The sequence below is a fragment of the Macrotis lagotis genome, chromosome 1 (genome assembly GCF_037893015.1).
Source record: "Macrotis lagotis isolate mMagLag1 chromosome 1, bilby.v1.9.chrom.fasta, whole genome shotgun sequence".
Lineage (NCBI taxonomy): Eukaryota > Metazoa > Chordata > Mammalia > Peramelemorphia > Peramelidae > Macrotis > Macrotis lagotis.
Genome location: NC_133658.1, coordinates 686,194,563 through 686,218,384, shown reverse-complemented (window position 1 = coordinate 686,218,384; position 23,822 = coordinate 686,194,563). Strand labels below are relative to the sequence as shown.

The 23,822-nt window shown below is 36.6% G+C and overlaps 1 protein-coding gene across 7 annotated transcripts in view; it reads right to left on the bottom strand.

Moving 5' to 3' along the window:
- Positions 1-23,580, bottom strand: part of LNPK (lunapark, ER junction formation factor) — a 108,913-nt gene extending 85,333 nt beyond the window's left edge. For 2 of the 7 annotated variants that reach the window (XM_074215652.1, XM_074215653.1), the window contains exons 1-5: positions 23,440-23,577; positions 17,513-17,601; positions 13,389-13,457; positions 10,559-10,600; positions 9,339-9,526 (exon numbers count right to left, since the gene is read on the bottom strand). In XM_074215652.1, the coding sequence (XP_074071753.1) occupies positions 9,339-9,526; positions 10,559-10,600; positions 13,389-13,457; positions 17,513-17,539 (326 nt within the window). In that variant the 5' untranslated portion in view covers positions 17,540-17,601; positions 23,440-23,577. Of the gene's footprint in view, positions 1-9,338; positions 9,527-10,558; positions 10,601-13,388; positions 13,458-17,512; positions 17,602-23,439 lie in introns of all 7 variants that reach the window. The other 5 variants (XM_074215646.1, XM_074215654.1, XM_074215649.1 and 2 more) reach the window with 5 other exon arrangements.
- Between the last annotated feature and the right edge of the window lie 242 nt (positions 23,581-23,822).

Sequence of the window (23,822 nt, the reverse complement as noted above, 5' to 3'; positions counted from 1 at the left end):
AAAGTCCTATCTCTCATGATTTCTTATGGAACAATAGTGTTCCATCACATGCGTATACCACAATTTGTTTGGCTATTCCCCAGTTGATGGGCATTCCTTCAATGTCCAATTTTTTGCCACTATGAAAGGAGCTGTTATGAATATTTTTATACATGAAGGAGTTTTTTTATCCTCTTTCATGATCTCTTTGTGATACAGTAGTGGTATCACTGGTTCAAAGGATATGCAGTTTTATTGCCCTTTGGGCAGAATTCCAAATTGCTCTCCAGAAAGGCTGGATCAGTTCATAATTCCACCAAGAATGCATCAATGTCCCACTTTTTCCCAAATTCCCTACAACATTGATCATTATCTATTTTAGACATATTGGCCAATCTAATTGGTGTTTCAATTTTCATTTCTCTCATCAATAAGGATTTAGAGCATTTTTATATGACCATTGATAGCTTTAATTTTTTTCATCTGAGAAATGCTTTTTCATATGCTTCCACCATTTATCAATTGAGGAATGACTTGTATTCTTATAAATTTGACTCAGTTATCTAAATAGTTTAGAAATGAGTCCTTTGATAGAAACATTAGTTAGAAAAATTGCTTCCTAACTTATTGTCTTCCTTTAATCTTGGTTGCATTAGTTTTATTTGTGCAAAAACTTTTCAATTTAATGCAATCAAAATTATCCATTTTGCATTCTATAAAATTCTCTATCTTTTCTTTGGTTATAAACTGCTCCCCTTTCCATAGATCTGACAGGTAAATTATACCCTGTCCTCCTTTTATGTCTAAATCCTGTACCCATTTCAAGCTTATAATTTTAGATCTAATATGGCTAGCCTACCGTCTTTGCATTTTTTCATTAATTCCTATGATAATCTTGATCTTTTGCTCCTCCATATAAATTTAGCTATTTTTCTAGCTCCATAAAGTAATTTTTTGGAAGTTTGATTGGTATAGCATGGAATAAGTAATTTAATTTAGGTAGAATTGTCATCTTTATGATTCAGCCTACCCATGAACAACTGACATGTCCAGTTATTCGAATCCATTTTGATTTGTATGAAAAATATTTTATAGTTATTTTCATAAAGTTTCTGAGTTTGTCATGGCAGGTGGACTTCCAAGTACTTTATGTGTCTGCAGTTACTTTAAATAAAATTTCTCTTTCTATCTCTCGTTACTGTTTCTTGTTAATAATATATAGAAATACCGATGATTTATTTGGGTTTATTTTATATCCTGCAACTTTGTTAATGTTTTTCTTTTTTTCCTTAAAGATTTTATTTATTTTGAGTTTTACAATTTTCCCCCAATCTTACTTCCCTCTCCCCCCCGCCCCGCAGAAGGCAATTTGCCAATCTTTACATTGTTTCCACGGTATACATTGATCCAAACTGAATGTGATGAGAGAGAAATCATATCCTTAAAGAAGAAACAAACTATAAGAGATAGCAAGATCAGACAATAAAATATCAGTTTATTTCCCTAAATTAAAGTTCATAGTACTTGGTCTTTGTTCAAACTCCACAATTCTTTCTCTGGATATAGATAGTATTCTCCACTGCAGACAGCCCCAAATTGTCCCTGATTGTTGCACTGATGGAACAAGTGAGTCCATCAAAGTTGATCATCACCCCCATGTTGCTGTTAGGGTGTACAGTGTTTTTCTGGTTCTGCTCATCTCACTCAGCATCAGTTCATGCAAATCCCTCCAGGCTTCCCTGAATTTCCATCCTTCCTGGTTTCTAATAGAACAATAGTGTTCCATGACGTACACATACCACAGTTTGCTAAGCCATTCCCCAATGGAAGGACATTTATTTGATTTCCAATTCTTTGCCACCACAAACAGGGCTGCTATGAATATTTTTGTACAAGTGATATTTTACCCTTCCAATGTCTCTTCAGGGTATAGATCCAGTCGTAGTATTGCTGGATCAAAGGGCATGCACATTTTTGTTGCTCTTTGGGCATAGCTCCAAATTTCTCTCCAGAAAGGTTGGATGAGTTCACAGCTCCACCAACAATGTAATAGTGTCCGAGATTTCCCACAACCTTTCCAACAATAATCATTATCCTTTTTGATCATATTGGCCAGTCTTAGAGGTGTGAGGTGGTACCTCAGAGAAGCTTTAATTTGCATTTCTCTAATAAGTAATGATTTGGAGCAATTTTTCATATGACTATGGATTGCTTTGATCTCATCTGTAAATTGCCTCTGCATATCCTTTGACCGTTTGTCAATTGGGGAATGACTTCTTTAAAAAAAAATTTGACTCAGTTCTCTGTGTATTTTAGAAATGAGTCAGTTGTCAGAAACATTAGTTGTAAAGATTGTTTCCCAGTTTATTACATTTCATTTGATCTTGGTTAGTGGTTTTGTCTGTGCAAATGTAATCAAATTAATGTACTCAAAATTGTCTAATTTGTTTTTAGTGATGTTCTCCATCTCTTCCTTAGTCATAAACCACTTTACTTTCCATAGATCTGACAGGTAAACTAGCCCTTGATCTTCTAGTTTGCTTATAGTATTGTTTTTTATGTCTAAATCCTGTATCCATTTGGATCTTATCTTGGCATAGGGCGTGAGATGTTGGTCTAATCTAAGTTTCTTCCATACTAACTTCTAATTTTCCCAGCAGGTTTTATCGAAGAGAGTTTTTATCCCAATAGTTGGACTCTTTGGGTTTATCAAACAACAGATTACTATAGTAGTTTCCTGATATTGCACCTAGTCTATTCCACTGATCCACCACTCTATTTCTAAGGGAATACTAGACAGTTTTGATAACTGATACTTTATAATATAATTTCAGATCAGATAGGGCTAAGCCACCTTCTTTTGCACTTTTTTTCACTGAATCCCTGGAAATTCTTGACTTTTTATTTCTCCATATGAATTTACTTACAACTTTTTCTAACTCATTAAAGTAATTTTTTGGAATTTTGATTGGTGGGGCACTAAACAGGTAGTTTAGTTTTGGTAGAATTGTCATTTTTATTATATTAGCTTGACCTATACATGAGCAGTTGATGTTTGCCCAGTTATTTAAATCTGATTTTATTTGTGTGAGAAGTGTTTTGTAGTTGCTTTCAAAAAGTTTCTGAGTCTGCCTTGGCAAATAGACAGATATTTTATATTGTCTGAGGTTACTTTGAATGGGATTTCTCTTTCTAGCTCTTCCTGCTGTATCTTGCTAGTCACATATAGAAAAGTTGAGGATTTATGGGGGTATATTTTGTATCCTGCAACTTTGCTACAATTGCTAATTGTTTCCAGTAAACTTTGTTAACGTTGCTAATTGTTGCAAGTAATTTTTTAAGACAGTTTTCTAGGGTTCTCCAAGTCCAATTTCTACTTTTATGTCCCATGCCTACAAGTTTGCAATGGCTGTCTCCACCACCAGGAATTCTCTGTCTCCTTATCTTCAATCTAATAGATTTCCCTGACTTCCGTCAAAACTCAACTTTTCAAATATCACCTTTTACAGTAGCCTTGTCTCAGTCACCCTAACTATTAGTGTCTTCCCTCTGAGATTATCTTCATCTATTATGTCTATATCCTATATGCACCTAGGTATCCAGGTACCCTTTCCAGCCAAATATATCTCCACAGGGTCTTCTTAATCTTACCCTTATCCCTGTCTAAGAATTGTTCTCCCCTCCCTATTTTTCCAACTACATATAGCTGCTTCATATCCTGGGACAACTCAACCAGAAGCCAAATCCATGGAGACCACAATAACCTATCTAAACTTATTCCTCAATGATTAACTCCCTCCTACCCACTTTATCTCAGTTATCTATCCCCTCACTGAATGCTCCCTTATTCACAACACCCTCAACACAATACTACCTAACTTTTCCACTTTGGGAACTGAACCAGAGATAACAAACTAGATTCACCTTTTTCCTTCTTGTTTCCTCCTTCTTTTTGTACTTAGTGAGACCTGATTCCACTTAATGATACAGTTTTAATGGCTCCACTTTCTGGCACTTGTACTTTTACCCTTACATATCTCTCCCCAACCCAACTAACTGGGTCTTGTGGGGGGGGATTAGATTACTACTTGCTCTTCACTGACACTTCCAGGCTCTACACTATAATTCAGTAACCTCTCCTTTAATATCATAAAATCAAAATTTTAAGTTATTATCTGTGAACCTTCAAGATATTCTCTTTCTTTCCTCAAAGAGTTCAATAACTTCCTCAACTCCTGCTCATGTACCTGGGAATTCAACATATATGGAAATATGATTTTACATATACAATCTATATTAGACTACTCCATGTCATGAGATGGTAGAAGGGAAGGGAGGGTAGTAGAAAAATGTGGAACTCAAAAGCTTACAAAAAAATGTTGAAAAGTATCTGCATATAATTGGAAAAAAAATTAAGAAAATTACAAAAAAGAGAATGAAACTAAAATATAAACATATATATATAGTGATATTCTCTGAAACATTTACCTCTCAGTTCCTCAATTTATTCATTTCACATAACTAGTAATCCTCCACTAGCCTTAACTACAACCAGATGTTGATTCCCTCTATCTTGGCTACCACCCACAAGTGTTCTTCATCCATGTTCATGATAATTCCTTTATCTCCTCGATTCCTAATTTCACATCACTCAAATGCCTTCTGTCACCATTCCCATTTTAAGTAAAAAAGGAAATCAAGGCAAATTCTTCTACATGCACAAGTAATCCCACTCTAATACATCCTCTCAGATTGTCCCCTCATCATCTTCACTCTTTTATTTATCTTCAGAGTCTCCCTGTCTGCTGTTTCCCTATTACCTATAAAGTAAAAAAATTCCCATCTTTTCCATCCTCAAAAAACTCTTCACTCGATCCATCTATCTCTATCATCCTATGTCTCTGGCTCCCTTTTGAATCTAAACTTCTTGACAAGACTGTCTAGCCTTCCTTCATTAAAACTATACTCTACAAATTTGTTCATTAATTGCTAAATCTTGGGTCTTTTGTCAATCTTCATCCTCTTTGAAACTGTCAAATCACCCTTCTCCTTGATAATTTCTCATCTCATGGTTTTTATGACACTACTCACTTTCCTGATTCTTTCTCCTTCCTCTATCTGACTTCCTTCTGATTTCTTTGCTGGATTTTCATCCACTATCACCCATCCTTTACAATAAGCACCCCCCCAGGTTCTGCCCTTTTGCCTTCTTCCTCTATACATATAAAATATACTTAACCTCCATTCTCATATCTTCAAATGCCCAATACATACATACATATATATATCTATATATATATATATATATATCTATATATATATATATATATATAGATATATCTAGAATTGAATATTCAAAACTGAATTCATTATCTTTCCCAAAAAAAATTTCCCAACTTCTTAACTACAATATTGCTAACAGGGCACCACTATCCTCCTCAGATTAGAACCTGGATGGCAATATTCTACTCCTCACTCTCACTGCATCCCCTCCAACCTCATCTCTCCCCCTATATTCAATCAATTAGACTGATCTGTCATTTTTACCTTTGTAACATCTTTTGCATACCACCCCTTATTTCTTCTAACACTGTAACCACCTGATGAAAGCTCACATCAACTCACACTTGGACTATTGCAATAGGCTGTTAGTTGGTCTCCCTAGCTATCATACTGACCTCCTATTTAATAAACTCCAGTAGCTTACTTTGCTTCCAGGATCAAATCTAAAATCCTGTTTTAGCCCAGTCTCTCCCTACCTTACATCCACATGCTGTGATCCAATAACACTGACCTCTATGCTATTCCATACTCACAGTTTCCAAATTCTGAGTATTTTCACTGGTCTTCCATGACTGGAATACTATTCCCTCCTCATCTCTGTCTCTTGATTATTGGGACTTCTTCAAGTCTCAAAATAAAGTTCCTTCTTCTATAAGAAATTTTTCCCAGGGTTCCTTAACTTAGTGTCTTCTTCACTCTGAGACTACCCCCAACTTAGCCTGCAAATATACCTTGTCTGTATATAATTGCTTAAATATTTTCTCTCCCATTAGATGGTAAGTTCCTTGGAAGGGGGTAGGGGATGAGGGGGATGTTTTATGCCTCCCTTTAGATCACCAATACTTAGTGACTAACAGGTTTGTTGTTCAGTAATTCAGTTGAGTCTGATTGAAGCCTTGTGGACTATCTCCATTGTTTATGGAGCTTTCTTGCCAAAGATACTGGAGAAGTTTACCATTTCCTTCTCCATAGATCAAGGCAAACAGAGGTTAAGTCATTTCCCCAGGGTTTCACAATAAATGTCTGAGGCCAAATTGGAATTCAGGTCTTCCTGAGTTCAGCCCCAACCTTGTATCCACTGAGCTGTGTAGTTGAGCAACTGTGCTTACCACATATTAGTACTTAATAAAGTGCAAGTTGATTAACTAGTCATTTACATGTTGTCTACACCATTTGAATATATATATAGTTCTTGAAGCCAAAAAACTTTTTGGGTTGTATTCCCATAATTTAACACAGTACCTAGCATATCCTGACAATAACCTAGGCTTAGTTCCTGTGCCTAAGTTTCTTTCCCAATGCATAAAAAATTGGGTGGGAAAACTACAGAAGAAATATAACTAATTTTTCAGGGTTTATTTTCTGATTCCTGAAAAGAACTTATATGGATCAAAATTCTACAGTTCTACTATTGTTCTATTAGAAACCAGGAGGATTGGGAATTCAGAAAAGCCTGGAAGGATTTGCATGAACTGATGCTGAGCAAGAAGAGCAGAACCAGAGCAGCACTGTACACACTAATAGCAACATGGGAGTGATGATCAACCCTAATGGACTCGCTCATTTCATCAGTGCAACAATCAGGGACAATTTTGGGATATCTTCGATGGAGAATACCACATTGTATCCAAAGAAAAAATTGTGGAGTTTAAACAAAGAACAAAGACTATTACCTTTAAAAAAAAAAAACAACATCTTATTATGTGATTTTGCTGTTGCTTATTTCTTATTTTTTCCTTAAGGATATGATTTCTCTCTCAACACATTCAATTTTGATCAATGTATAGCATGGAAACAACATAAATAGTTGTAAAGACTATCCAACTGCCTTCAGAATTAAATGGTTTTGGGCAGCTAGGTGGCTCAGTCGATAGAGCACCAGCCCTGGAGTCAGGAGTACTTGAGTTCAAATCTGGCCTCAGAAAGCTGTGTGGCCTTGGGCAAGCCACTTAACCCCACTGCCTTGCAAAAATTAAAAACAAAACAAAACAAAGAAAAAGTCCCCAGATAAAAATAGGAAAAGTCATTTTGGCTTTTTTTTTTAACAAGACAATGGGATTATGTGACTTGCCCAGGGTTACACTGCTATCAAGTTATTAAATGTCTGAGGCCAATGTGAACTCAGGTCCTCCTGACTCCAGGGCCAATGCTCTATCCATTATGCTACTTAGCTGTCCCAAGACAAGTTTTTTTTTGAGACAGCTCAATTTCCCCAGTACTCTATCTGACTGACCCTAAACCAGTTATTACAGAAACATAAAATATGCCAAAGAATACATGCCACATGCCCTTAGCTCAAACAAATCTTTTGGAGAAAGGATGGAAAATATGAATTTGAATATTGTTTGTCCTTTTTCTGGAAGACCATGACATCAGAAAGGTGATGCTATGACTTGCATGTAAATTGAATTTAAGTGAAGGAGGACTGTGCAAGTAACACTTTTTTCCTTCATTGGGTCGAGTGGCAAGATATAGATCAGGACTTTTTCTTTCAGTGAGTCCTGCATGCAATTGGGAGATCCTGGTCTTTTTAAGGAAAGGTCTTTAGAAGGTCTCAGTAAGACTGAGGAAATGTCCATTCAGTGATTAAGATTAGGTAAAAAAATGAGGCCAAAAATAGCCTCTTTTACCTAGTCAAAAAAAAATCAGGTTGGGAGGGGAAGACCCTCAGGATTTCTGGCCAAAACAGAAATAATTACTATGTACAACACTCTGAGTAATTAGTCCCAAATAAAGAGTGCGATTGGACTAGGACCTATTGTTGGTCTATGAACATGAACCAGAGTGATTTAGGTCAAGGCTTGGTTCTGAGAGCTAAGGCTTAGTAGATAAGAAATGAGGCAGTATATATAAATGATCTTTAAGGTGCTTTGAAGCTCTGAATCTATGAGTTTGTGATCCCAATTGGACTGAAAAGGAAATTCAGTCAAGGACAATGATATTTTCCCCATCCTAGCTCTTAAGGAATGGAATATAAGTCAATGGAGAGCCTCCTTTTTTCCTTCTTCATTGAACAAGTTGTGATATATGAATATGATGGAATACAGTTGTTCTATAAATCAAGAGGAGGTGGATTTCAAAAAACTTGGAAAGATTTATGTGAATTGATGCTGAATGAAGTGAGAAAAACCAGGAGAATATCCTAACCATTAATAGCAACAATGGGTGACAATCAGCTGTAATCAATTTAGTTCTTCTCAACAATACAATGATCACACAATTCCAAATGACTTGTGATAGAAAATGCCATCCACATCCAGAGAGAGAACTATGGATTCTGAATACAGACCTACACATATTATTTTTACTTTTTGTTTTTTTCTTTCTCATGGTTTTTTCTCTTTTGCTTTGATTCTTCTTTCACAACATGATTAATAGAAATAATGCCTGTCCTTTGTTCTCGAAGAAGGCAATGCTATTACTGAGGTGATGCCAAGACAAGCAAATGAAATATATTTGAGTGCAGGGGGTGCTGTGCTAAGTCATCAGTCTCAGTTTCTCTTCAAGATCTGGGTCTAGTGGCCAGATATAAATTAGGATGAGTGGAGATGGCCTTGAATGCAAGGTAATCAGGGTTAAATGACTTGTCCAAAGTCACACAGTTAGTGCAAGTATCTGAGGTCAAATTTGAACTGAGGTCTTCTTGACTCCAGGGTCAGTGTTTGATCCATTGTACCATCAAGCTGGAATATGTTTAACATGATTGTACATGTATAACCTAGATCAGATTATTTGCTGTCTTGGTAAGGGAGGTATGGAGAAATATATGGAACTCAAAATCATCATAGTATATCATGTGAGCACATTCCAGGAAGTTTAGTTTTTTGGAAACTGGATGCTCTATTTAAAAATAAGCATTTATGTAGATGTGGGTATGGGTGGGGTTGTGAGTGTATATACATATACATATGTTTGTAAAATTCTTCAAACTTTCAAAAAGCAAACCCAAAGCATTCAAATGTCTGTAAGAAGCCTCACTGATAATTTAATCCACAATCAAAGGAAATGACCAGAAGAAACTTGCTATTTGGGGAAAAGAGAACAACAAAAGAAAAATGAAATATATATTTACTTACATCAATGGAAATGCAAAAAATGGGAGTGTCATGGTAAGTCTTGCTGTAAATTCATCTGGAAGATACCAGAAGTATACCACTATGCAAGTAAATAGGTAAAGAAGTGAGGAGTAGAGGAGCAACCTTCCAACCCATAGTTTCTGTAATCTTTGATTTTTCTCTCTAAATTCTTCTAATGCTTGGATTTCCTATTGAGAGAGAATTTTCACATGTTATTGAACCTAAAACCAAACATTAAACAACTACTGAAACATAAGAAATAACTTTCTCCTAAATAATATTTCCATTTACAAAATATTTCTATTTAAATATTTAATTATGGTTTATTATTAAAAAATTAACACATTTCTGCTTGATAATGACAATATGATCTGATAATAGTCTAAACTCATGCCTTAAGTTTTCATATGCTTTTAAAAATAAAACTAATTATTATAAATATTAAATTATAATTTATAATTATAAATATTAAAAATTATTATAAATCCATTACATTATAATAGAACCAGAAAGAAATTGGGTTTTAGAAAATGTAATGAAAATTGACATTTAAAAAAATCCATAGAGGCAGCTTTGGTGGCGCAGTGGATAGAGCACCAGCCCTGGAGTCAGGAGTACCTGAGTTCAAATCCAGCCTCAGACACTTAATTACCTAGCTGTGTGGCCTTGGGCAAGCCACTTAACCCCATTGCCTTGTAAAAAAAAAAAACAACCTAAAAATTTTTTTAAAAATAAAAAAATAAAAAATCCATAAAACCAGCAGTTTTTTTAATCTAGTCATCATTTATATTTACTCTATCTAAATATAATAATCAAAACATTTTTTTTAAAACCACAAGTTCAAAGAGATGAAGTTAAGACTCCTTATACTAAAGGAATATTCAAAGGAAGTGGTAAGGGATACTGAAAACTGTGCAAAGGGAAAAATCGTATATAATTAAAACTTAGTTTACTCTATCAGCAATGCTGATTTACACTATACTAAAGATCTGATTTCACTCTAACAGGTTCTATTACCTGACACAGACTTCTAGACTCCTAGTACAATTTGATTTTTTTTTGAGATTACATTACATCAAGGTTTTTACTCAACTTATTTCTTACTAATATAACTCTTAATTTTGTAGATCAGGTTTGTTTCTATGACTAGATGTTACTTTTCAAATAGTAAAATAACTTTCTATTTAGATTTAGAGATACTTCAGGGTTAAAGAACATACCTTATCTATATTTTCCAGAACTTCTACTGTTGAAGGTTTTGCCTGTTTACAGAAGGAAAAACAGAGAATGGAAAATTAGAACTTGTCACTAAAAAACCTACTTTCACATTCGGTAAAAATATTTGTATCTATGCACCAGAAAATATTAAACCAAAAGACATTTATCTTGACCTAAGTTTAAATGTTCCCAAATATCGTAATGCATTAATATTATCAATGTGTTTCTAAGTAATCATAGTTATGATTCATTTGTGCTTATAAAAGAGTAACTATCAAATAAAAATGATTTTCTAATAAACAAAAATTCTTATGAGATATGAAAAGCATTTTATAGCCACTATCTTTTTCTTCAAAATACAAAAGATATTTAATTCTCATAAAAGTAAAATTGTCTTCCTCAAGTCTCTCTGAAAAACAATTTCATAATTGGAAAAATAAAATTATTTATTTTCTACAATAACCAAAATAAGCAATTTAAACCTTCAAGTGATTTAACTTTTAAATAAGAATCAATTCTTTTTTAAAAAATCTTATTTTCTGGAAGAGCATTTAAAATCTTACAAAATAATGAAAACTAATAAAAATAAATTCAGTTCTGCCTTGTTTTTCTAAAATATTCTTTAGTTGCTTTTCTACAAGACAAAAAACTATTTTGCTTTTAAGGCAGTTAAGCATTGTAGTGTACCAAACTAGCCCTCAGGAAGACCTGAGTTTGAATCATACCTTGGATACCAACTAGCTGTTCAACCCTGAGAAAGTAACTTAACATTTTCAGTTGCAATTCCCTCATTCATAAAATAAGAATGATGACCTTTCATAGAGGTGTTGTGAGGAACAAATGTAAAGTGATATGCAAGTCTAAAAACTGAATATTAGTTACTATCATCAGTATTTTTCATAAAGGAAGCAATAATACTTTAGGTAAAAGCTTGGGTTTTACAATTTTAATAATCCATTGAAGAGTGAGATAAATTCAAATATGCTAAGATGTCTAATACATCTTTGAGAAAATCCATGCTTAGCACTTAGCATAAGAAATGTAGGGTGTGGGGCAGCTAGGTGGCTCAGTGGATAGAGCACCAGCACTGGAGTCAGAAGTACCTGAAAATTCCAATCCGGCCTCAGACCACTTAATAATTACCTAGCTGTGTGGCCTTGGGCAAGTCACTTAACCCCATTGCCTTGCAAAAAAAAAAGAAATGAAATTAAAAGCTAGGCAGGGTAAAGGATACATTTCCATTTTGCTATTTATTATATTTCTTCACTATCAATCAAAGATTAAATTCTACATTATGAAATTCATATTCAGATTTTTTTTGCAAGGTTAGGTGACTTGTCCAAGGTCACAAAACTAAATAAGTAATAAGTGTCTGAGGTCCAATTCAAACTCAGGTCCTACTGACTCCAGGAGTAGTGCTCTATTCACAGTGCCACCTAGCTGCCCCCATATTCAGATATTCTTAACAGAAATAATAAGCAAATTGTCTAGTCATTCATTGAATAATTCCAGCTCTTGTATTTAAAAATGACAACCACATATTTTTAATTCACCAGATAAAAATTTTGTATTATCTTCCCCAAATACATGACCATTAAATAAAATTCCCTTACAAATGTTGCTACCTAACTTTTGTAAACTCATTCAATTGTTTTAAGCGCCCAAGATTTTTTTCTTCCATTCAATTTAATGAAGATTTTGCACATACATTTACTCAGAGATACAATATCCAATTACATATAACATTTCATTCCAAATAACTTTAAAATAAAGCTGAGATCTAAAATATCTGAGAAGAAAACTAGACTTTAAAAAAGAATTATAAATAAAATGAATTTAATAAGTATGGCATCTTGGCACTACCACTTTCAGGGTTTCCCTCTACTCCCTACTTCAGTTATTCAAAAACTTCTCCTTTAATTCTGCTAGTTCATATCTTCCAACAATCAAGCTTCTGGTAGCTGCCATCTTTCCACCTTTAGGGCTTTCCCCCTTCTCTACTAAATACGTTCAGAGCCTGGCTCAGTCCTCCTCTTCTCTTTCACAGCTCTTGCCCTTCTACTAGAGAACTTCACCATATACAATGACACTCCCTCAAACACCCTAATGACCTAGTTTTGCAATTTACTCACTTCCCTCCCCACAAAAATGGTCCTACTTTTTAATCTTGCTATCTCCCAGAAATGTATCACTTCCATATTCATGAACTCTTAAATCCCCCTCTAATCACAATCTGTTGTCTTTCCACTTGCTTACTACATCAGTGCAATAATCAAGAACAATTTTAGGGGATATGAGATGGAGAATACCATCTATATCCAGAGAAGGAAGTGTGTAGTTTAAACAAAAACCAAAGATTATTATCTTCAGTTTTTAAAAAGTGCCTTATATATTATGTAATTTTTCCAATTCTTAATGTTTTCTTTCTTCCTTTTAGATCTGTTTCTTCTCCCAACACATTCGATTTTGAATTATGCATATCATGGAAGCAAATGTAAAATCTATATTAGATTGCCTTCTGTTGAAGAGAAGGGGGAGGGAAGGGAAGGGAAGGAGGGAGAAAAAAATTTGTAAAGCTCAAAACCTTTTTAAAAAATGATTGATAGAAACAACTATTGTATATAATTGGAAAACAAAATATTTATATAATTAAAAAACTATTGTCTTTCAACTTCTCCCTCTACCTTGTATAAACCCTGTTCTTTGTACACACAATGATTTCCAATTCTCAACTCAGTTATTTCCAAGATCTCAGCTAGGTGATGCAGTGAAGAGAGCACTGGCCTTAGATTAAGGAGGACTGGAGTTCCAATCCAGTCTCAAACACTTAACTGATTGTCTCATATTCAGATTCATCTTCAGTTGTCCTGATTCATATCTGGTCACTGAACCCAGATGATTCTGGAGGAGAAAGTGAGGCTGGTGACTTTAACACAGTACCCCCACACACACACTTAAATCCAATTCACATCATGGCATCACCTCCCTGTTGTCACAGATCTTCAAAAATGAAGGATTAAAAAACCCTAGGCTAGATAAATTTTCCCATCCCCATCATTACCCCTTAATGGATAAATTTAAATTTACACTATTCATTTCTATAAAGTCTCTTGTCCTCTTATTGTCTTAGATCACTCCCACCATTCACTACCCTATTTCTCTACATGTGGTCCTTCTGAATGAAGCTGGAAAAAATCACAAAAGCAAGCTGACTGAAGCCAGCAAGTACACAAGCTTGTTACATAATTTCAACTGGTCCCTCACTGCAATACAATTCTTTTATATCTTCCTAATTGACTCAGCATTCCTTCTTAAGATATTTCCTAACCCTTTTTTCATTCTTCCTCACAACTCCTCTTTATATACGATTTATATCCTTATATATAAAAGTTCCCCCCACCAATATCATGTCACCTGAAAATTTGCCTTATATATTTCACTGGAAAAAATTGAGACCATTTGCTAAAAGATCCCTCCTTTTCCCCATGAAGAGAGAACTGCCACATAATTGAACTCAAGTTATTGAATTCATCTCATATCACTCAGATAGTTTCTGCTACCATCCCCTCCTTTTACCCACTTCACATGAGGTAATCCTTCCTTCTCCTTTCCAAGGCAAACCTCTCTATACACACACACATAAGTAATCCAATTCCATCCTGTCTTCTCTATAAAATTTCCCTTCTATCATTTCCAGTCTCACTTTTCCCCCACTCTCTTCCTGTCTACCAGTTGCTTCCTTAATGTTTACAAAAATTTCCATGTCTCTTCTATACTCAAAAAACCTTCACTTAATCCATCCATCTCTATTAGCTATCATCCTAGCTATTCTTTTTCTCTTTTGTGGTTAAACTTAAAAACATTCTCTACAATTCAAGCCTCCATTTCTTTTCCTCTCTACATCATCTTCAACTGAACCTGCTCTCTCCAAGTTTACCAACAATCTCTTCATTGACAAATTGAAATGATCTTTTCTCAGTCATCAACCCTTTCTTTGAAACTGTCAATCACCCCCTTCTCTTTAATACTCTCACCTATAGGTTTTCATGACATTGCTCTCTCTCCTGAGTCTCCTCCTATTTGTCTGATTGCTTCTTCTCTGTCTCCTTTGCTGAATCTTTATCTATCTATAGCACAGGTGGGAAACTTTTTTTTTCCTGCCAAGGATCATTTGGATATTTCTAATATCATCTGCAGGTCATACAAAATTATCAACTTAAAAATTAGCCTTTTTTTGGTCAAATATTTCATTAATTCACCCCTAAAAAGTTTATAGAACTTCAAGTCCTATCTACAGTTGCCTTGGCAGAACTTGACCAAAAGATTTTGGTCATTTCCATCCCTGATCTAAAAGGGTCACAATCCTTTAATAGTAAAGATCTCCCAAAGCTATGTCTTTCTTCTCTTCTCTTCTCTATACTTCTCTTGGTGATCTCAACAGTTTCCTTGGATTCAACGGGCATTTCTACACAAATGATTCTCAGATCTATTTATTCAGTCCTAATCTCCCTCCTGAATTCCAGTCTCACATCGCCAACTGCCTATTGGACATCTAAAACTGTATGACTTATATTCTTTTTTCCAAATGTTAACTCCTCTCTTCCTAATTTTCCTTTTGGTTGGTTGTTGTCCTTTGTTCTCAAAGAGGAATAAAATGAGATCATTATGTTAAGAGTCAAAATGTATTGTGTCAAACTAAGGCTGATCAGTCCAACACAAGCTCAGAATGCTCTACCACAAGTCGGGTACAAATAGTCTATCTGAATATTTGCAGTGAGTTCTCTAAACTTGAGCATCTCATATTTCCTATGAACTACTTCAAGTCTACTTTGCTCACAGGGCACAGAACCCTCTCTGATGAGGGAATGTCATGTTGGGTGGTCCTGTGCCAGTGTCTCCCACATTGCATAAGCAATTCCCAAGTTCTTTTTTTTTTTAGATTTTTCAAGGCAATGGGGTTAAGTGGCTTGCCCAAGGCCACACAGCTAGGTAATTATTAAGTGTCTGAGGTTGGATTTGAACCCAGGTACTCCTGACTCCAAGGCCGGTGCTCTATCCACTGCACCACCTAGCCACCCCAATTCCTAAGTTCTTAAGAAAGATCTTGAGAAGATACTTATCTAGCTTCTTTTGATCCTCCTGTGAGCACTTGTCCTGTGTGAGTTCTTCATAAAACAGTCTTTTTGGCAAGCATATATTTGGCATTTGAACAATGCAGCCAGTCCATCATAGTTGTGCTCTCTGTAGCAGAGTGTGGTTCTTGGCAGTTTAGCTTAAGAAAGGACCTCAGTGTCTAGTATTTTATCCTGCCAGGTGAGCTTCAGATTCTTCTTAAGACAATTTAAATGGAAATGATTCAGTTTCCTGATATGGTGCTGGTGGACTGAGATCAGCAAAAGTAGATCTTCAATTTGACAGGGAGTCAACTATCTCTTTTCTCCCACACTTTTCTTCAGGAGTCTCCCAAACACTGAACTAGCTCTGACAATGCATGTGTCAACTTCATTATCAATGTGCACTGCCCTAGAAAGTATACTGCCAAGGTAAATGAACTTATGCACTGTATTCAAAACTTTTCCATTTGCTGTAAACCAATGGTTCCACCTAAGGATAGTGTGGTGTTGACTAATGAAGCACCTATGTTTTCTTGGTGTTAATTTTTAGGCCAAAACTAGCACAAGCAGCAAAGAATTAATTCATACTTTGCTGCTTGTCAGCTTCTACAGAAAATAGAAAAAAGAATGCACCAACACTCCCTCCATTTCCCTTTATCACTGTTGAGGGTATCACTATTTTTCTAGTCATCCAGACTTACAACCTAGAAGTCCTACCTAGTCCTCAATAGCCAATCAACTGGTTACCCCTCTCATTTCTACGTTTATTACATCTTTCATACACACACACACACACACACACACACACACACACACAAACACCCTTTTTTTCCCCTGAAATCGCAATCACCTTGATGCAGGTCCACTATCACCTCAAATCTAGATTACTGCAAGAGGCAGCTGGTTGATCTTCTGCCTCAAGTCTTTCCCCATTCCAATCCATCCTCCACTTAATTAGCAAACTGATGTTCCTAAAGCTCAAGTCTGACAATATAAATCCCTTGATTCAATAAACTCTGGTGGCTCCCTATTACCTCCAGAATCAAATCTAAATCTTATATTTGGTTCTTAAACCCCTCATAACCTGACCCCTTTTCTACCTTCCCAGTCTTCTTATACCTTATTCCTCTCCCCTCTGCCCAAGTACTCTAGGATCCAGTAACAATGCTCTCCTTGATGTTCCTCTCATATAACATCCATCTCCACACTCTGTGCATTACACTGGTTATCTTCCATGCCTAGAACTCTGGGCCTCTTCAACTCTGCCTTCTGACTTCTCTGAAATCCTTCACTTTCCAGCTAAAATCCCACCTTCTACAAAAAGTCTTTCCCAATCTCCCTTAATGACTTCCCTGTAATATTATCTCTGATTTATCCTATTTAAAACCAGGACTTGAGTCCTAATTTTGTGAACCCAAGAAAGTTACTTCACAGCTGTGAGTTTTAGTTTCATGTCGGTAGAAAATCATTATCTCCATATCACAGGTTATCATGAGGGCAAAATGAAATTATTTTGACAAACTGGTTTTCAATCTTTAAAACATCATATAAATGTCAACTATTCATTTTATTAAATCAAGGAATGCCTGAGTTATTAGACAGCTACTGATTTGAACTTTTCTAAAAGCAAAGTCAAATAAATAAACATTTAACAATTGGGGAAAAAAAGACTAATCAAATAAAAAGTCAAAAAGAAGAACACAAAAAAGTGGGAAAAATCAAGGTTTACAGGTAATATACAATTAATATTCTATCCTATACCACATAACAGAGTTTTGTAAATGTTTTTTTCAGATTATTATCTCAAGTCTTAAGAACTAGTTTAAAGAATTAAAAACTTACCCTCCATCGAGAAAATAATCCACCCATCTTTTATCTGTGAAGACAGGATACACTGATGTCTTTCATTAATTTTGTAATGGAATTCACAGCTAAAAATAAAGTATGTGTTTATTTATTTTCATGTTAAACGTATGAAATATAGCTACCATTTATTCTAAACTTCTAAGTTATAATGCCAATAAACACTGTAAAAACCCATTTATTCTGACAAATTTGAAAATTGTGACAATTTAGGAATGAATGACCACTTATTAAGCAACTGTTCCTACAAGTTACATTATCTAAACCATGAAGGAAGTTAGAGATCTAAGATATCAGGAATAAGCAAGCAGCTGGGGATTCTAGGACAAAAATCAAGATTCTCCCTACTCTCAAAGATGCTACACAGTCACAGGTAAGTAAATACAAAATATATGCAAAAGAAATTTCGGATGGCTGAAAATCTACTAAGTAGAGATGATATGCAGGCAAAGTATATGTAAATAAGCTATTTTCTAAGGGAGCTATATAAAAAATAAGTTCAGGCAGCTTGAGAAGTTATCAAGGGCTCAAGTAAAGGTTTTGCATACAAAGCCTCTAAACTTAGTAGGTTATCTTTTTCATACTATTTTCCATTCTAATACTTGTAGGATATGTCAGACACTATTCTTTTAATCATGCTGCAACAGTCAAAAATATAAAATCGGAATACCACCTTTGGCCTTCAAATAATGAGAATTAAAAAAAGGTGAATTGGAGAATTTACAGGATATAGTATTTGATTTCTTAGTAAAACTGAAATAATCATAACAACATGCTGGAAATTAAAAATTTTGGACCCAAGGTCAATTGTATGTGTTTGAATTTCACCAATTTATGTTCAGAGAGTTATAGGGTAAGTAATGGGGCAGTCTTGCCATAAACTAAAGAATATGTAGCCAAAATTCATGATAATGTTATAAGAAAACAGACTTCTTATCAGTGCCAAGATAGGTATACAGTACTTAGTATAGGTAAACTACTTCTTAAAAAATGAAACTGGAAAAGTTGTTGCAAAATTTAAACATAAATATGTATAAATGTGAACATCTTCAAAACTAAATATAGGGGCAGCTAGGTGGTGTAGTGGATAAAGCACCGGCCTTGGAGTCAGGAGTACCTGGGTTCAAATCCGGTCTCAGACCTAGCTGTGTGGCCTTGGGCAAGCCACTTAACCCCATTTGCCTTGCAAAAACCTAAAACAAAAAACTAAATATAAATTATTTTGTGGGTGTGTACCCTACAGTTCTTTGCCTATTGGCCTTATGGCTCTCTTCAATTGGTTTTCAACTAGTGGGTAGGCAAAAGATATAAAAGGACTTAGTTCACAACTTGGTAAATTGATAAAGTACTATCACATATTCATAGCTAAGCTATCCATCTCTCTTCCAATTAACCTGGCCAGGATATATATATAAATACACACACACACACACACATACATAATATATAAATAAAAACATTTGAGAAAGGTGAGAACCCTAACATTTAAGGAGTTGAAAAAAGACTTTTAAGTTCCTTAAGGGCAGGGACTGTCTTGTGCTTCTTTTTGTATCCCTGGCACTTAGCACAGGACCTGGTATATACTAGGAGCTTAATAAAAGTTGACTTATTGAGTGTTCCTACAAGTTACATTATCTAATTCATGAAGGAAGTTAGAAATCTAAAAAATATATAGTATATAGAACAGAGGTGTCATACACTCAACCTACACATTCAAGTGTCCCAAGTCCCAGAACCAGAATAAAATAGTTTCTCCCTGATTTTAATGTGCTGATGTATTCATGAAAAAAAATAATAAATCTCTATGTAAACATATTCTAAGACATTATGTGACTTACCAAAAAATCCTTATGTTTGGTTTAGTAACTTCCCCTCCTTCTATTTGAATTTGATACCAAAGATGTAGAGAATTTTATTTCCAGGGAATTTGATTATGAGAGGTGTTAGTTTGAAGAGATAAAGGATCAAGTACAGAGGAAGCTTTGCAAAGAACCTCTGGGACAAGATCTGATTCACTTTTTCCCAAGAGTCAAGATATAAACCAGGACTACTGGAGATGGCCCTGGATGCAGTGGAAGACTGCACTTTCAAATTTTTTTAAGCTAAGGTCTTTCCAGGTCTCAGTTTGACCTATTCAGCCCCATCTTTCACCTAAATTCTAATCCAACAATACCAACTGCCTATTAGAGATCTCCACTTGGATGTTTCATGCCCAAAATTATACACATCCAAAACAGAATTCATTTTCTCCCAAAACCCATCCCTCTTCCCCATATTTCTATCAATGTCAACCACTCTGTGGCTAAGTTCCAGCAATGCCTCCACTGTCTCTCCAGTGATTCACTCCCTCCCATGACAAATACTCCAAGAACAGACCTGGCAGGTGCCAGGACAAAACACCCCAAGAATCTAGATCAAAAGCAGAAAACTTGGGTTTCAATCCTAGCTCTGCCTACATCCTAGCTTTGTGCCTCTGCGCACAGTATTCTCTGGGACTCATTTTCCTCCTCTATGAAAGCAAAGGACTGGACTCAACAGTTGTCAAACTTTTTTGTCTCAGAATCCCTTTTTTATTCCTTAAAATTAATAGAAGCCATTCCTTCAAAGAGTTTTTATTAGTGGGTTATATTTATTAATAGTTACAGTATTAAAAATTTAAGTCTTATTATTAAGAAAGTCCCAAGCTCCCCACTCTAGGGGTCCCTAACCATACTTTGAAAACAACTGGACTAGATAGAGTATTTCTAAAGTACTCCAAGGTCATGGGAATTTTTTTTAATTTTTTAAATTTTAAATTTTTTTAAATTTTTTAAAACTAATTTTTAAATTAGTTTCATGGGCACATATTTTTAGGGGGGTTTGCAAGGCAATGGGTTTAAGAGACTTGTCCAAGGTCACACAGGTAGGTAATTAATTATTCTGTGTCTGAGACTACATTTGAACATAGACCCTTGCTGACTCCAGAGTCGATAGTCTATCCACTAAGCCACCACCTAGCTGCCCAATAGATACATTTTTAAAAGAGAGATTGAACAAGTTACTATCTGTGTTCCAAAGCAGCTAATACTTGGACAGTTAAAGGTCAGTGAATGCCAAAATTTTTGCCAGTTCACAGATTAAAAATGATCATAATCCAGCCTAAACAATTTCTATATAAATTTCAAAATAAAAGGAGTGGAATAAACATATAAGCAGTCAATTTAAATCCATATGCAAGAGCCAATGCATTATAACACATGAAAACAAAGTGTACACTTTCATCAATTCTCACATCCAATCTCAAGGTTTACTCCAGCTTAAAACACCCTCATGGAAAATATGCAAGATCAGATCTCTCTACTATTTCAATATCTAACTCACTTGCCAAGGATCAGGAGATCAGGAGATGATAAATCCAATGAAGCTCTCGCTCAAGAACACGCAAAGATTTTCCTCTATTCCTGTTCAAGTGTCAGTGTACATAATTCAAGGTCTTGACTTAACTTTTCAAATCATGCATTTGCCAATATGTAATTAAACTCACTATTTTAATTAATTACTTTAAGATGTTATTTGTAAATTTCAGATTTGAAATTATAATTCAAAATCTTTGGGCCTAGAAAAATTATAAAACTCAAAATAAATAAAATCTTTGGGCCTGGATATTCATATTCTTAACCAAAATAGTATTCAGAGTAGATCAATAACAGTATCTTCTTAAGTGAGTACTAGTACAGCAAATAACAATGATAGTCAAAAGCTTTAGTTACAAATTTTTCACATATCAAGTAAAGTTTTCTCTAATGTAAAAAATAAAAATAAAATTACCCTATTTTATTAATATACTCCCATAGGTTTTGGGGGAGGGGGCACTAAAAAAGATTTACATTGGCTAGGTTCATTTAATTCATCAAATTTCAAAGAATGTCCTGCAATACACCAAGTATTTCTTAAGCACCCAAATTAAGATTCAAGACGATTTACCACAAAAGCCTAATACTTCAAAAAGCAAATATGCTCTAAAATGACTTACTATACTACAATTCTGTTAATTTATTGCCAGAACCTTCATTTATCTGAAATTTTACAACAAAAGAAAACCTTATTTTGGGGGGTTTGTTTGGGGTTTTTTGTAAGGCAATGAATGGGTTTAAGTGGCTTGCCCAAGGCCACACAGCTAGGTAATTATTAAGTGTTTGAGGCTGGATTTGAATTCAGGAACTCCTGACTCTAAGTTTGGTGCTCTATCCACTGAGCCACCTAGCTGCCCCCAAAAGAAAACCTTTTAAAGGATATTTTTGGGTTATCTTAAAAAATGATCCAATTTTCAACCATGCAACAAGTATGTATGTGTCACCTCTTCACTGTGACATTAAGGACTAAAAGGAAATAAAAGATTATTTGCTTCTTAAATAAATGATAAATATACTGTTGTATTGGGTATGTTTTATAATATATATGTACATTTTATTGTACTATGTATAGGATGCATATATATATATATATTAATGTATTGTATATTTCTATAAAACAAAAGCCTATTTGATACTTATGTATTTGTCAGCTATTGATATTTTGCTTTAAGTCGGGTCAAAAGACAACTGGTTTCACTGTTGAGTGTGCCTTTAAAATTTAAGTTTTAAAATTAAACACTGCAAAATTTTTAACAGAGAAAAAGATTAAATGGTCTTTCCAGAGGAAAAAAACCTGTGGTCAGAGGTCAGAAGGCCAGTATTCCAATACAATTTAAGATTCTAAAGGAAACATGCACTTAAGGAAAGCTTTCTAGAGTAAATAAATCCAATTTGGATTCATTCATACGCTAGGCACCGGGAACAAAGACAAAGCTAATACAGTCCCTGCCCACAAGAAGCTTAAGTTAACATAGAAGGCAAAAAACAGATACTTAATGTGTGTGTGTGTGTGTGTGTGTGTGTGTGTGTGTATATATATATATATATATATATATATATATATATACCTATATAGGTACATACAAAACACATGCAAAGCACAAGGGAGTGGGGTGCCCTGACTCTCAAAAGATTCCTAAATTTGCTAGACTCAGTTTCAGTGTTTCCTCTGAAACTTTTCCTTATTTGTATCCTAATGAAGCTCCTGTTAGAATGGTTTCTATGCGATTCGTAGGAAAACTAGATGGTACAACATTCTAAATAAAATGATTATGTCATTTTAGTGTTTTTCTGCTAGTGATGACAAGAGGGCCAGAGTTCTGAAGGCAGGACTAAGAAGCTGGGCTGCATAAGCAACTAAAATTAGAAGCATTAAGGTCAAGGATCCCCTGAGAGCTGTCGCGTCTGGGCAATCGGTTGCCCGCAGGGGTCTAAGCCTGGTCTCCACGGCCGGGCATGGGCAACACCGAGGGGAGCCGGGGTCCCTCCCTGGCCACGCCCACCCCAACCTAGCCCGCCGCCTCCGCTCGCCCCTCCCCCAGCCAGGCTGCGCGACCAAATAAAGAGGCCGGTGAGCGGGCCGGGCGGGGCCGGGCTGACAGGGCCGGGGGCGGGCGGAGCTGGCCCGGCCGCAGTTTGGGCGCCGCCCCGCCCCGCCCCGCCCGCGGCGAGGGGACCCCCGCATCCAGCCCGCTCCGTCTCCCAAAAGCTCCAAGAGAACAGAAAAGGCGGGGCCGGGGAGGGTCCCGGCGAGCCAGCCCGGCCCCGGCCCCAGGCCCGCCCGCTCTGCTCCCCTCCCCAGGCCAGGGCGACCCGGGGGCTGAGCATCGAGCTGGGGAAAGAGGGGGAGGCGGGTGTGCGGCAGCCCCGGCCAGGCCCCTCGGGTGCGGCCGCCGCCGCCGCCCTTTCCTCCCCTAGGCCAAGCGGGGCCGGGCGGCCAGAGAGAGCCGAGGGGGGGACAAGATCCCCGGCCGCCCTCCGCCGCGCCCCGTCCCCGCCCCTGCCCGGCTCTACCTGCACCAAGGGGGCCGAGCCCGGCCCCGACGCTCGCCCGCCGCCGCCGCGGTCGCCAGCAGCCTCCCCCCGCCCGGCAGGCAGCAGCCACTAGTGACAGAGCGCTCCGGCCGCCCCTTCCCATCAAACACCGCGCCGCCGCCATCCGACCAATCAGCAGTGCCGCCCCGCGCGCCGCGCACCCCCGTCACGTGACGGGGGCGGGCCGTTGGGGCGGTTGATGTCGGGTCCTGTCCCCGACGCCTCCTCAGCCCCGCACTGGACTCCGAGTGTCCGGGGCTCCCCGGCAGGTGCCCCGGCGGTGAACGGGGATGAAGTGGGGAGAGGGCCCGGGAGCTCCGCCAGCCGCTGCCGGGAGGATCCCAGAGCCGCCCCTGAGCTGC